This window comes from Pagrus pagrus (genome assembly GCF_965226575.1).
Source record: "Pagrus pagrus genome assembly, chromosome: 17".
Classification (NCBI taxonomy): domain Eukaryota; kingdom Metazoa; phylum Chordata; class Actinopteri; order Spariformes; family Sparidae; genus Pagrus; species Pagrus pagrus.
In genome coordinates, this window is record NC_140201.1 from 2,863,962 (window position 1) to 2,879,030 (window position 15,069).

At 43.2% G+C, this 15,069-nt stretch overlaps 1 protein-coding gene across 1 annotated transcript; it reads right to left on the reverse strand.

The window, feature by feature from the left end:
• Window positions 1–13: 13 nt before the first annotated feature.
• eno2 (enolase 2) lies at window positions 14–12,510 on the reverse strand. The gene is made up of 12 exons (XM_084379485.1): window positions 12,425–12,510; window positions 10,657–10,752; window positions 9,484–9,542; window positions 8,578–8,647; window positions 7,524–7,657; window positions 6,955–7,046; window positions 6,707–6,837; window positions 6,018–6,215; window positions 5,728–5,929; window positions 3,246–3,354; window positions 3,076–3,134; window positions 14–1,075 (listed from the first exon to the last, which is right to left on the reverse strand). Exons 1-12 carry the CDS (start codon window positions 12,507–12,509, stop codon window positions 1,006–1,008), a joined length of 1,305 nt encoding a protein of 434 aa, XP_084235611.1. The 5' UTR covers window position 12,510; the 3' UTR covers window positions 14–1,005.
• Window positions 12,511–15,069: the final 2,559 nt, after the last annotated feature.

Genomic DNA, 15,069 nt, shown 5'->3' on the forward strand with positions numbered 1-15,069 from the left:
CAGTCAGCTGTGATTGAAATTGTAAATTAACATCTTTTTATTTCACATATTTTCACATTATTTTCAATGACAAGCGTTCTCTTCTTTTTTTCTTCTTTTTTTAAATTCTCTTTCGTCTTTTTCGACACGGCTACTCTATCGACATTCAGGAGGAACAGAAGGAACGAAGGGAGTCGGAGGGGTTCAGTTTTTTGTGTTTTTTCTCTTTTTCTTTAAGACTTCAAGCATAAAAGACAAAGAATCAGAATCACGTCGAGGGCAGGGGAAGAAAAAGAGGGTCTGCAAACCGAGAAACAGACACGACGAAGAAGAAGAAGAAGAAAAAAGGTGGGACGAAAAGAGTTCGGGGAGGAGGACAGAAGTGGTGGAGTGCAGGTGCTTCAGTGTCCAGGTGAGAGTGTGTTCAGGTGCTTGTGTAGTTTTGTCGGGTTTTTTTTTTCACTCAGTCCCTGAAACTGCTGTTTTTGTGTTTCTGTCTGCGAGTGCATCGTCCTCTTTTGGTGTTAAAAGTTGTATTTGTCTTATCTCTTTCAGTTGCGTGCGTCAGTCTACGTTAATCTATTATATCTCTACGTATTTATCTCTCTGGTTTTTACAACGATAATCTTTATTTTTGCAGGTCTGTCCTCTGGCTGTACATGAACTATTCCTTTAAAACTACAGTAACAGTGCATGTCTGGCTTAGAAATTAGATATTTTTAATAATATTCCCCTGCATGTGCGTGAGCGCATTTTGCATCTGCGTAACTCTATGTGTGTGTGTGTGTGTGTGTGTGTGTGTGTGCATACAGCATCACCTCCCTACCTGTAAGTGCATAATTTAATTAATTTAAATCTTTTTTTTTGCTCTTTTGCTCGTGTGTTTCTTCATTAATCTGCGTGATCTTTCATTCGACATGGCTCGCTCCATGTTTGTCGTGTCTGTCAGTTTACGTGTGTGTGTCAGTGTGTGTGTGTGTGTGTGTTAGTGTCAGTGTGTGTGTGAGTCATTCGTCTGTGTCAGATTCACAGGGCGCTGGGGTTCCTGAAGTTATGGCCTGCAAAGCGAGCCTGGTCGCCCAACTCCTCCTCGATCCTGCAGAGAAAGAAAAGACGAGAAGACGAGGAGGACATCAAAATACATTGTGTATGAAAACATGTCAACATGGGTGTTCTTTAAGGAGACTCGGAGACATTTACAGATGTTTAATGGCGTCCAAAATCGGCTGTTTCCCCACGGGAAGTCGGATCACCTCCGTCAGTGATCGTGGAAACCAAAACAGGTATTTAAAGCCAAACCGCGGTGTTCTCCGAACCCTAACCAAGTGGTTTCTGTGCCTCAACCTAACCAGAGCATCAGCACAGCGTTGTGCCAAGAGAGAATAGACGCCGTAGTCAGTGCTAGGTTCAGTTTGTGATTTTCTGAGTGATAGTTTTAAGTCCTGGTTTTATTTTTTAAAAAGGGGCTCAGAAGTTTCAGGAAAAAGCTGCTCACTGTAGCGTTCAGCAAACCATCAGGAGGAAATGCAATTGTTTTCAGATTTTCAATGCCTAAGTGACAACAAAAATCAAACACAGGAATACAACACACGTTATTATTTTAAAAGAAAAGAAAGGAACTGAAACTAAAAGGAACTAAAAGTCCAGGTATGCTTCAGTTTTGACTTGTGACTTGTCTCTTCAAAGTCCTTAAAGTTTATGAAAATGTGATGCTGAATCTCTGGAATACTCCTTTAAAAAACTAGCTGCCGCCGCGTGTCAGCGCTCTGCAGTATAAATAACTAATTTCTCTCTGCTGTGTCTGCACGTGTGCACGCTCGGCTGCACTGATTAGCGTTTATCGCTGGTTAATGCCGCTGTAAGTCTCTCCACCCTCCACCTCTCCTCGGCTCCTCAGCAGTCCGATGGGATTACAACGCTGAGCCGATCCCACTTCCTCCCCCCCTGCTTCCTCCCTCCTTCCTCCCCCCTGCTCCCGCTCCTGCTGCTGACTGGCTCGGACACATGGGGTGACACCGGCACTGCTGCCGCCTGTCACGTCAATTAGCCCTGTGATGCTAAGCGCTAACAGAGCGGGGCACCTAAGGAGTCGTGTTGCAGGAGAGGTGCTGCCGGATCCTGAGCTAAAGAAGATACAGAGGGGGAAAAAAGTGGGAATTACATTTAATTACGCAGGAACTGACTTCAGCTTCAGCAGCAGCAGGTTTCCAGTTGTCATTATGTGTATGAACTAAACTTTATGACTGGTTTTAATGAGTCGAGATCATGTAAAGACAAAGTTTACAACCTGGACTTAAAGTTCACATAAAGACAGAGATGATGTCATAAATGTGTCCAGTTATTGAGCTCCACATGAATCCAGTCTGCACTTTTCCTCTGGGAGAAGAAATGATTCAAACTCTCACTGAAGAAACAGATTATGAGACTTATGACAGCTGACCCTTCAGTCGACAGGTGCTGTTTTTAGGTGTGTTGTCAAGGAAACTGGTTGCACCTGAGAGGTGGGCGTGGCCACGAGTAGAAAAGGTCTGCTGCCCTCATTTTTTTCAGCTTCCACATCATTTCCCGAAGGTGAAAAACCAGGGTTTGAAAGCTGGTGTGTCGTCCCGTCCTCTCTCCCTCTCTGCTACTTTTTCATTAACATTTTATTTTGCTGTGCGATCACATAAAACGGGCAACGATTCTTGAACGAGAGTTCATTCCTTCCAGCCTCTTTGACCAATTCTGCATGTGAAGACCATCAAATGACACTTGGGCGGACTTCACTGCACCGCAGCAGAAACCTGAGCTCTCTACAGGCAGCTGCTGTTTGTCTGAGTGAAAATATATAAAACAGCTTTGTCAGTTTTCTCCTTCAACCTGCTTCAGTCTACGATAAACCTCAGCCGAAGTGGATCCTCCTCCGAGTGTTTCATTGTGCTTGACTGCATATCCGGTGTTTATCACATCACCTGGAGGTCAGCCGACCCTCAGCTTCATTAAACTGAGGAACTGTGGTGAAATGAATTGACGAAGTTTGTGTGTGTGTGTGTGTGTTCGGTGTGTGTGTGTGTTGCAGGAGAGAGGCTGACACATTATGTAAGCAGCACCACTGACCTCATGAGCTGGTTGTACTTGGCCAGCCGCTCAGATCTGCAGGGGGCGCCGGTCTTAATCTGCAACCGAGAGACAGTGAAAATTATAACTAACAAGATAATTAAATATTCAAAGAAAATACAGAACTGTGAAATGTTAAATTATGAAAACGTCTGATGATGTGTGTGCACCTGTCCAGTGCAGAGTCCAACCACCAGGTCAGCGATGAAGGTGTCCTCCGTCTCTCCTGAGCGATGGCTGACCATCACACCCCAACCGTTCGCCTGAGCCAGTTTACACCTGAGAGACAGACAGAGAGAGAGAGAGAGACTGTTTAATTATAGACGATCACACAACACATATCACCTCCTGTTGTTGTGAGTGTAAAGCTGCAAAGATAGAAACTATTTCAAGCAGCGAGCAAAACACAGTGAACATGTGACCGTAACCCTCAGAGCGCTCCTTTGATTTTATAGGTCACGTAACAAAACCCGCGGGCCTTCAGCTCCCCGTCAGGAGGCTACTGTTCAATGGCTTGTTTGTTTTGTGTCCCATTTCCAGAATTACTGAATTTCCAAACCCAAACTGCAGCAAACACAAGAAGAGGGGACGCAGACACACTGAAGCTTTTTAAATAATCTCTGACGAAAAGAAAAAGTTTCCTTGTGGAAAGTTCAACTATAAAACATATTGTACATTTGAAGGATGGATATATATCCATAGCTTCAACCTCAGCATCCTGCAGCTAAAACTTAAGACATAAAATAGCAAATTTATTAACTTTAAATAAACCACGTAAAAGCAGTGAGAGAGATCCTGCATGTTATCTGGCAGAACCTGAGAGGCGTTTTGCTTGTAATTACAATCACATCACGGCCCCTGATTTATGTTTTCGTTTACCTACATAAATTAAGACGATTCCACTTAAAATTGCTGCAGTAAAATGCACAAACTTGACATAAGAAAATCAACAGAATGCAGGAAATCAAGTGTCTGATGCTTGAAATTTCCCTGAAGACCTGAAAAACCTGCACCTTTGTATCCGGGGCGACCACCACTGAAGAGAAACGACTTCCTGCAGCCACATCTCAGCGTGCAGACTGTGTGTGTGAGTACAAACACTGTGTGTGTCTCCTTAACGAGATCACTCTGAAAGTTAATTAATCTAAATGTGATTTATTCGTAACTGCAACTCATCTGTCTTGTTAACCAGCTAACGACATGACAATTAAGACGCCGTCGTTGCCTCGGGGTCAAATTTGAGGTTGTAAAAAATGATCGAGCCTTCGTTCGGTTCCTCCGCTCGGCCGGCTGAGCTGTTAGAGGAATGTATCAGATTAACGACGCAGGAAGGTTTTTTCATGTGACGGGCACGATACATCATCTTTACTGTCATCGGCTCCGTTTCTATCATTTTATCTTTCTCTCCTCCTCCTGCTGTAATCCAGTCACACTGTCATGACTGATGGCTTCATAATCCTGAGTGACGTTTTGTTAAGTCTGAGATGAATGACACACATTCAAGACTGGAGAACACACTCTCTCCACAAAACATCCTGAAATCCTGCTGTGAAAAAAGACCCGTCGTTACGCCTTCAATGCTGTTTTACACTGAACCAAACAACGCCTGTATAACGCCGCCCCAAGGGAGATTCTGGATAGCATGCCACCGTTGCAGAAGGATTAAAAAAAGGCGTGGCTTTTAACACGACAACTTCGGCATCCTCTGTTTTTACACATTTTGTTGAGTCTACACAAAGCTGGTATTATGTTGTGTGAGATTTTGGATAGCATGCCACCGTTGCAGAAGCAAAAAAGGTGCGGCGTGTGACACAACGTCAGCATCTTGTGTTTTTTGTGTTTTTTCTACATGTTTTTTTAAGTCTGCCATGAAAAAAGACGCCTTCGTTGACTTTTTACCCTGACTCATACAATGAAATGTATAATGCCACCACAGTGTGTGATTTTGGATAGCATGCCACCGGAGCAAAACAGATGGCGCAGTGTATTACACAACAGCAACAGTTTTCTTAAGTCTGACATAGATGGCACACCACTCTCCACAAAAGCTTCTTACAGTGAACCACACAGTCACAGTATAACATGCCCCCAGCTTGTGATTCTGGATAGCATGCCATAGGTCCGGAAGACAAAAAAAAAAGGCTAGGTGTGTAACACAACAGCGACGGCCTTGAACAGGCTTCATAAAAGAGGATAAAGGTGTCAACAGCTATGACATACAGTACATGTACACAACAGTCCCAGGAGGCTGCATCAGTATATTTGATTGACAGCTAATCTTCATACTAAAAACCTCCTGTCACTTCCTGTCCCCCATTAATCTTCTGTAAAGGTCTGTCTGCTGCTGCTCTTCTCTGGCACAAGGTCAACATGGCTGACAGGTAATGAGTGATGTGACTGACAACATGCTGACTGCGCGTGTGTGTGTGTGTGTGTGTGTGTGTGAGCGGGGCAGCTGTGTCTCCCTATAGGCGTCTCTGTCGTCTCAGCTGAGATGGATGACCTTCTGTGGCCAGTCCAAGTTCACCGCCCTGCCCGAGGCGGCCATATTAGTTTCTTTTTCTTCAGACTATGTAACGTATACTGAAGAGCAGCCGCTGACTGAACGTTCATCCACCTTCAATCATGTTTATTGAAATAAAGCAGACGTACGCCTGTATGGCCTCGGTGACGGAGCCGATCTGGTTGACTTTGAGCAGCAGGCAGTTGCAGGCTCGCTCCTCGGCAGCTTTCTCTATCCTCTTCGGGTTGGTCACCGTCAGGTCGTCTCCGACGACCTGGATCCCCACCTGAGCTGTCAGACGGGACCAGGCCTCCCAGTCGTCCTGGTCGAACGGGTCCTCGATGGACACCACTGCCACGGAGAGAGGAGAGGTGAAAAGTTAATGAAGGATAATTTGTCTCTGGATGAAAGATGAAAGAAAACAGCAGATACAGTCCACCTGGGTAGTTGTTGACGAAGCCCTGGTAGATGTCAGCCAGCTCCTCTCCAGAGATGTGTCTCTCTGGATCCGGTGGGGATTTGAAGTCCAGGTCGTATTTCCCGTCGCGGTAAAACTCTGAGGCGGCCACGTCCATCCCGACCACCACCTTGTCCGTGAAGCCGGCCTTCTCGATGGCCGTCTGCAGCAGGTCCAGAGCTGACGAGTGAGAGAGAGGGGGATGGGGAGGAGGCGGAGAGGAGCCAGAGGAGATGGAGACGAGAGGTAAGAAGCAGAAGATAGAAATAATGATGTGGTTATTTACTCTTGTGCCCTGGGCTTTGTCTCTCTGGCTATAAACAGCCTTCTGCAGACACTACTGAGGGCTGAAAACTGATGCAGCCTCCTCCAGACGTTCACAGGCAAAAATAATCTAATAAATATTTTGACCAAAAGTTGACAATATAGATTTATTAACTTTAATAAAGTTTAATACAAGAAGAAGAAGCAGAAGAAGTAGAAGAAGAAGAAGAAGCATTAGAAGAAGAAGTTTCCATCTAAGACCAATGAAACACCTGTTCAGTCATGTAGTCTAAATATTTGCTACCTCTTCTTCAGGAAGTGTTTCCGTCGCCCACTGACCACATTAACTCTAAACTTCCTCAGGCGAGACAGAAAACGTATGTTGTGATGTTCCTCCTCTTCCTCACCCTCACTGTTCTCCAGGATGTTGGGAGCAAATCCTCCCTCGTCTCCCACGTTGGTGGCGTCCTGGCCGTATTTCTCCTGGATCACCCCCTTCAGTGTGTGGTACAGCTCCGCTCCTATCCTCAACGCCTCCCTGAGGGACAGACGGAGGCAGGAAGACGTCATCAGAGAGACAGAAGAGACAAGGTAGCAGGGCCAACATCAGCAGGAGAGACAGAAATGTTAACTAGTTTTGGAGATGAATTCTTACTTGAAAGACTCGGCGCCAACAGGAAGGACCATGAACTCCTGCATGGCAAGTTTGTTACCTGCATGGGAACCTCCGTTTATCACATTAAAGGCCTGAAGAGGAGAGGAGACGAGAGGACAGGAGAAAAGGAGACAAGGAAGAGGATAGAAGAAGAGGAGAGGAAACAAGGAGAGGAAATAAAGAGCAGTGAAGGAGAGTTTAATGTTTTAGCAGCTTAAAAATCTTCAGTTCACATCTTAAACATCTGAGTGTGAACGTCATTATTCTTTAGACTTTGTTACAGTTCAAACATGATAAATTAATATTTTCAATCTTAAACTAATTATTAATCACAGTCACTGTGCAGATGTTGTTATTTGTCAGTTTAGCAGCTCGTCCTGATGTAACAAAGTTTGTATTTTTACGTTTTAACTTCCAGAAATATTCCCTCAGTAGTCTCGTTACCTTCCTGTTTGTCAGACAACACAGTGTCAGCCTCACAGGAAACTGTCCGGCAGCGTATTCATCAGCGTATAAACACTTTCACTGTGAGGTGTGCAGATGTTGTGCAGTGTGAGTTTGAGTCTTACAGGAACCGGCAGCACCAGCTCTGTGTTTCCGGCCAGGTCGGCTATGTGGCGGTACAGGGGGACTTCTTTCTCTGCTGCACCGGCCTTACAGATGGCTAGAGACACGCCCAGGATGGCGTTCGCCCCGAACTGAGCTGTTTGGACGAGAAAGGTAAAAAATAACAAACTCATTTCCTGTCAGTTAAAAAACACATCCTGCACAAGATTAATTTAAACTTTATTATAATGCAGATTTCCTTTAATGTCAGGTTCAGTTCATTTATGCGTTTGTTCTTCAGGTAGTTTGTTAATTTATTTATCAGTTTAACGGAGATGATATACGTAAGCATTGTTACATCTAATTAAAATTTAACTAATGCAATGTGTAAAAGACTTTCTAGCTGTGGCTGCGGTCCTTTTTTTAATAATTAAATAGTTAGTAAATAAGTATTCAAAGAACTTACTGACTAAATCGTAGCTGTATTTTGTTGGTAACTTATCTTAAAGCTTTTATTTGTAAGAGTTGATGTTGATTTTTGAGTGTCGTTGAATACTTGTCCGGTTCCAGGATTTGCAAGACGCCACCTGCAAGCGTCAGTAATCTTACAAATAGGAGCTTTAACTTATCTTCTCTATTTTCCCATTCTTACACAACATAATGAGTTAAAATCAGTTATCGACATGAAAGTCTCGTCGGTTAGCAGGCAGCAAAGAGGATGAACTCTCCGTGCGATGAGATAACCTGCATGTGTCGCTGCGTGGACGGAAAGTAAATTAAAATCTGTTCACGACACGATCAGGTTTTTCTGTGTGGCTGATTCATTTCATTACTCTCTCTGCCTGATCGTAGATTAAAATAAACAAACCGAGCGTTTTATTCATCGAGGATGTGAGTTTGTGTTCTGATCCGTTCGCTCCGTCTTGTTTTTTAGGCCTCTGGTTGTGACTAACGTGCCTTTTGGTGAAAAACATTTTGACTTCACATGAGAGTCTGAGCTGCTGGAACGAGGAGGGGTTTTTTTTCCTGCTGGCTGAAAAAAGACTCTGAGGACGAGATTTTTTGTTTTGGACTCACATTTGTTTTCTGTTCCGTCCATCTCGATCATCATGTTGTCCAACTGCTCCTGCTCCACCACGCTGATGCCCTGCAGACACACAAAAACAGAGACACAGAGGGAGCTGTATCATCTTTAATTAATTTATGTATCTCCAGAAATCTCTTTTAATCATTCTGACTGAGTTTTGTTGAAGTGTGAGCTCAGACCGATCCGTCTCTGATGTCACGTTCAGGTCCTGGGAGCCATTCGTCTGTTTTTTTTTTTTTGTTTTCCCGCCTGACTGATCACCGAAATTCATTTCCCGGCAAAACATCTGCTGCTGGATGAGATTACCCATACTGCACTGCTGCAGATATCTGAATCATACTGTCTGCCTCGTACTCACTCACACTTTATCTCACACAAATACATTATTGTCATCTTTCATTCACAGTATCTCTGCACCACACACACACTTTTCTCCAGCGTTGCTGATAACTGAAGTCTTTATCTTATTCTCACAGCTTCCTGTCGGCCCGTCCAGATGTGATAGTCATCTGCACATCGATCGATCGGGTGAGTTTTTACCTGCTGTTCAAGGTCGTTTTTTTTTCACATTTAAAGTCACAAAATGGACCTTTCAGCCTCAACAACCGATTCAATCTGACCACAGACCGTGGAGACACATGGCATTTTTCTAAAGTGAGTTTGTAACCTTGAGTTCTACGTTACCGGAGCCAGAAAAATACAAAGGTTTTATCCAGTTTCACTCTCTACAAAACTCATATCAGCTACAACCTGAAAAACCAGCAAATTCCCAAAAGTTCTGCCTTTGACAAAAACAAGAGTATCAGGTCTGCTAAAATCCATGCAGAACACCAGTCAGGCATTGTATATTTAGATATATCTGACAAATATACAGTATGAACATTTCAGTGACTTACAGAGGCTATGAGGGCCGGTCCCAGAGTATCGTTGATGTGCCCCACTGCCTTCAAAACACCTGGAAGAGACGAGAGTTGAGTCAGGAAAAGGGAAACTGAAATCCTGCAGAGATAGTGGACACAGCTGCAGCTTGAAGACAGAATGGTTGAGTCCTTGTGGATCTTTCACCTCTCACAACTATTTCCAGCTCTGGTAAAAGAATAGTTTGGCACTTTCTTAGCTTTACACATCATTAGTTTCTTGCGTAGACTTCGAAGATCGATATCAATATCGTGTCTGAAAGCTAAATATAAAGGACGAGGAGGCACTTAGCTTAGTTTACAACCGGAAACACAAAAGAGTCCGACAGGAAATGCAAAATGTCCATTCCCGTTAAACCCACCGTACACAACCTGTCCACCGTCAAACAGCAGACAAAGTTAGCAGGTAGATGGTGAGGAAAATGGAAGATCTCCCCATTAAAGACCATTTTAAACTTCACATCACTGAGAGGACACAAACACACACACAACTCTACTGGGATGACAATGTTGCTCTGTGTCTACGTCAGCCTACAGCAAAGAGCTTGTAGCTACGTTAGCCTTTGGTCCAGTAGCCTAACTTATTACAGTAACTGTTTGTTTTTTGGATTATTTTTTTGGCATTTCGGTCTTGAGGGTCTGTCTGGCCTAATATCTTGAGGCAGACAGGATATCGGGTCAGGAAGGGGGTATGACATGAAACAAAAATGCCCAGAATCAGAACAGAAACATTGTGGCTTGTGGCTTATAAATGTTTCTTTCTCAAAAGTTAAACTAAATCAAACAATTTTTGACTTTCGCCAAGAAAAACCCCAAAACATTGTGTTAGCATTTTCACATTAGCCTCTGGTCCACTAGCTTAGGTAGGTCACGACTGCACCAGACAGTAAAAGTTGAACTCAGGTCAATTTTAAAGGGTGTAACCGAGAGAAAACAACATGTACGTTCGCACATCGTTGGAGTCGTAGCTGAAAATGTTGATATTTTTTCAGAAAAATACATCAAACATCTCAGCAGGAGAGAGGCTAGGCTACTAGACAGATACATTCGGGATGTTTTTTTTGTGTTATTCTGCCCCTAGTGGTCAAAAATGACACAACCCAGCGTTAACTTTTTGAAGCATGTCAATACGCAGATGATACACCGCTGTACCTTTGCCCTTGTAGCGACTCTTGTCTCCATCTCGGAGCTCCAAAGCTTCGTAGATGCCTGTGGATGCTCCGCTGGGCACCGCAGCCCTGAACAGACCTGAACGTCAACACAGAGAGAGAAAGATTTAAAGATTTAAATGAAATTAACGGACAGTTTTAACTCTACAGACTTTTCTGTTTGTTTGAATTAAAACACACTGGAGCAGGACTTTGATTTTGACATTAATGAAGGTAAAGAACGCTGGTTTGAGGACCTTTAACGTGAGATTATTTTGTTGTAGTTGAATCTTCAGTCGTGTATGATTATCAAACTTATGTAAATAAACAGTTTAAGAGCTTTAATGACTGAACCCACTCAGCAAATACATGACTGCCAGCATCCTTTAATTGATTATTCATATATACAAATCTACACATGGCAACAACAACAACTACATTTCACCTCGTGCGTTTCTGAGCATGAGCCAGAAAGTAAAAAATCCCCGTGGAAGATAATGATCTTTGGGCAGAAATTCAGCACTAAGACGAAGCGGAGCTCGGGGGGGATGACTAAAAATCATGTTTGCAAACACTCGCGTAGCCAAGTTAAGTGCTACAGGGAAACATGGTGACAACTTTCAGCTTCCATCTGAAGGTGTCACCATGTTGGTTGTTGCACAGAGGAGGAGGAGGAGGAGGAGACGAGGCGACCCGCTGCGGTACCTGCCAAAAGATTCTGGAAATCTGTGCAGATTCTGATGATTCAGTGAAATCAAACTAAATCTGTGAGGACACTGCAGCTACATTTACAAGTCTTTACTTTACTTCCTGCCGTTTAACCATAACTGTTCATTATATAAATTAATACTGATGCACATTTAAAAAGCCTTTTTATTCTTTCCAGTGTAGCATTAGAGGAAATTAGGGATTCATCGCTAGTTGCTTTCTCTTTGATACGACAGTGCTAAAGTTAATTTCGTTAGTTTCAAAGATGTTGCAATTTAAAGCGGCTACGAGGAACTTTCCGTTTTGTTGATTCTGAGGAATCAGAGACTCTTTCATAAACACTTAAAAGTTGGTGCAGATAAACAGAAGTATTCAGCTCTCTGTTTATTCTGTATGTAACATTCGGATCATAGATTACGTTTTGTTAAATTCCCAGCAGATGCTTTGTTGTTTATATTTATTAGGTTTTGGTCATTAAAAACAAGTTTATTTAGGAATACGCACCACGTAAGCACAATATTACCTTAAAGACGTGACGTAGGAGTCATCGTGGCAAACAAACGATTTGTGACTCCTGACGCAGTTGCTTGCTTTTTTTGCATAATCCAGCCAGACTCATATTTCTGGATTTTGTAAAATGGCTTTTTTGGGGTTAATTTCTAATTTTGCGTGGGGCAGTTTCAGACATTTCATCCTTTAATGTAACTTCATTCATCATTTAGAGTTTTTGTCAGAGAAATCTGACTAAATCTTGTTTTACACCACCCACCAGTCTGTAAAATTGAATGTAAACTGTCATTTGATTTGGGATTATGAAAGCATCCTTTTTACTGCCTATCTTCAGCCTACAAGACGAGTCTAAGCCTCGATCTACCCTTATCTGATACTGATTGATCTGGACAGAGGTCAAATGAAGGTCGTCTGATGTCAGAAGTGATTTAGAGATGCTGCTGCTCCGTCGAGCCTTTCTTAACGCTTTTTGGCAAATCCCTGACATGATGAATCTGAGCAGACATCATCGCGGGGGGAACATTATGTTATTCTTCTTCCTCTGCGGCATTCACCTTTCTCTGTGCGAAGGTCCACTTCCACAGTGGGGTTTCCCCGGGAGTCCAAGATCTCCCTGGCAACGATGCTGACGATCGACATCCTGAGAGGCACGGAGAGAGAGAGGAGGCTGCGTTATGACTGCTCGGAAAAAACATGCTTCATTTTTGACAGTTATAATGTTGGTTGTGTCAGATGGGACTGAAGAAAAAGGAGAAGGGATAACGTAGAGAGATCTCACATGGGTGAAAAGATCTGTTTTTACATCGTAAACATGCAAACACACACGCAACCAGCTGTCGGGGGAGACGGGAAACAACATTCACTGTGAAAATCAAAGCTCACCACACACACACACACACACACACACACACACAGACACACACTGCAGGTTGCAGTAAAGCAGTAAATTATGCATCTGTTTACTTTCATCCAGGCTGGAATCTGCCTGATTTTACATTAACAACCAAAACTACTGTTGTTGTGGTTATCAGAGCCTGATATATGTGACTCCTTTGTGCCGTACGTCGTGTTTACATTACACCTGGCATTAACGTCCTGCGTGGTCGGATCACAGGTGGACAGCTGTGAGTACAGGTGTGAACGCACCCACGACACATTGAGGACACAATGAACCACCACGTGACCTTATTTCAGAAAGAGTCTGTACAGAGGTGAATGTCGAGAGATACTTTTTTTTCATCCGGTTTGAATTGTGCCGTGAATGATGTTTGACAATTGACTCGTTTGCGCCGCTGGTTCAAAGACAACTGGATCATTTCCGTCGCAAATAACAACAACAACACAGGACAAAGCGTGAGTTGGTTCAGTCATTTAGTCTGGAATAGAAATAGATCACCAGTTAACCCTCCTTCTCCCAGGTTATAGCGGCACCGGTGTCAACTACTTCATATTTATATGCTGAAGCAGAAAACTTTAAAAGATCATTTTTCAGCTGGTCCTTAGTTTATGTTAGCAGACAACATTTCCACTAACGTTAGCTACTGTTGCTCTCTGTTAGCGGCTCTGAGACGAGGCTCTCGAGAAACTGTATAAAGTCACATCCTTGACTCGTGTCCGTCACTGAGAAATTCACAGTCCAACAGTGTTAAACAACTTCAGCCAATCATCCTCAGGCTTGTACAGACAACCGAGAGAGACGAGGAAGGTCTCATTTTTCACGTCACGTTACAATCCACTCACATACAACCAATAAAAACTGATTAATGCATGTAAAGTGCTGCAAATTGTTGCATAGAGCTCCTTTAAAACTGTACAAAGAAAATGTCTCTTGCTATAAACCACCACACATGTGACACACCAGAAGACCCCATCACTCAGACCACAACCGGAGTGCGGTCTGACTGATCTTCTGATGTCCTGATCCACAACGAAGGACCGCCTGCTCAACTGAAATCCTCTGCAATGAGTACAATGCCAGTGGACTGCTTTTGAAATCCTGGTGCCCACATTACCCACAATGCAACTCAGCCACTGAGTGACATCACTGGAGGTAATTCATCAGATTACTTGCAGCTTCCTCTGGAGCCACAAAAATACTTTATACTTCTTTTTTCACACATGCAGCAGCACTCCCCAAGACCTGTAGACACAATGAAACCGGTGGAGTTGCCCTTTAAACAAGAGATCTGCTGGATTAATGATGGTTTAATCAATAAAATGCCGTTTCCTCATGAAGTCGGCACTGGATGATCAGCTAGAACATCATTATCCTGCTATAATGACCTCAGACACTAAATATTCTCTCTGCACTCTCAGACTTTTACCCGGTTAAACAAAGAAACAGAAAAGACGAGAGGTTTTGCAGGAACGTTTCAGAGATCAGTCCGACCCTGGTGCTGCCTCACAGTCACTGCAGGTTCTTCTTTGCTGTTTACCGATGTTGCGTCTTCTCTCCCGGGAGACTCGGCTCGGAAAATCCTGCAGCGCTAACGCAGGAAAGATGCATCTCCGGTTGCCATCTGACAATTTGAAAAGCAGCTCAACCACAAGAGCATTCGCCCTAAGTAGGTTAGTGCACGGCTGCACCAGTCCTGCAGGCAAAAATCCCTCACAGAGGAGCAGCATCTACAGGATTACACATCACCTTTATGAAGCATTGTGTGGCAACAAGCTGTATTTTCATGTTTTTTGCTCCAATGTGTTTGTTTCTTTGTCCGTACGTTCACTTTTTGTTCAGTTCAGACCTCTCTGACCTGTCGTCAACGAACATTTTCAGTTTTTCATCACTGAAATTGGATGTTTAACGCTAACGTAAGATGCCCTTTGCTATATTTATCATGTATTAGAAATCTATTTGGAGAACAGCTTCACAATGTATTTTTAGATCAATGTCTGTGATCACAAGAGGAAGACAACCTCTTACATAACAAGTTTTTTATAAACTTCAATGAATAAACTTCAGTCAGACATAAGATGAGGATTTTTCTCCATCACGAGAACGGAGATCTACACAGAAATGACAACATTAGCTCGCTAACGTAAAAGACAGTTAACATACGTGACCTGACACTTCAACATCAAAATGCTATTTAATCACGTCAACTGGAACGATTTTAAATTACATTTCACTGATCATTAAACTTTGTTCTAATAAAATAAGGCTAACACCCTGTCACAAACGAAGTATAATAAAAGTATA

What these genes read in the sequence shown, in the direction of transcription:
- eno2 (XM_084379485.1), bottom strand. Translation starts at nt 12,509, where the DNA reads ATGTCGATCGTCAGCATCGTTGCCAGGGAGATCTTGGACTCCCGGGGA. An exon ending in GACCGGCCCTCATAGCCTCT is followed by an intron (nt 8,648 to 9,483) that starts GTAAGTCACTGA and finishes GTGTGTCTGCAG; the next exon opens with GGCATCAGCGTGGTGGAGCA. An exon ending in AAGTACAACCAGCTCATGAG is followed by an intron (nt 1,076 to 3,075) that starts GTCAGTGGTGCT and finishes CTTTCTCTGCAG; the next exon opens with GATCGAGGAGGAGTTGGGCG.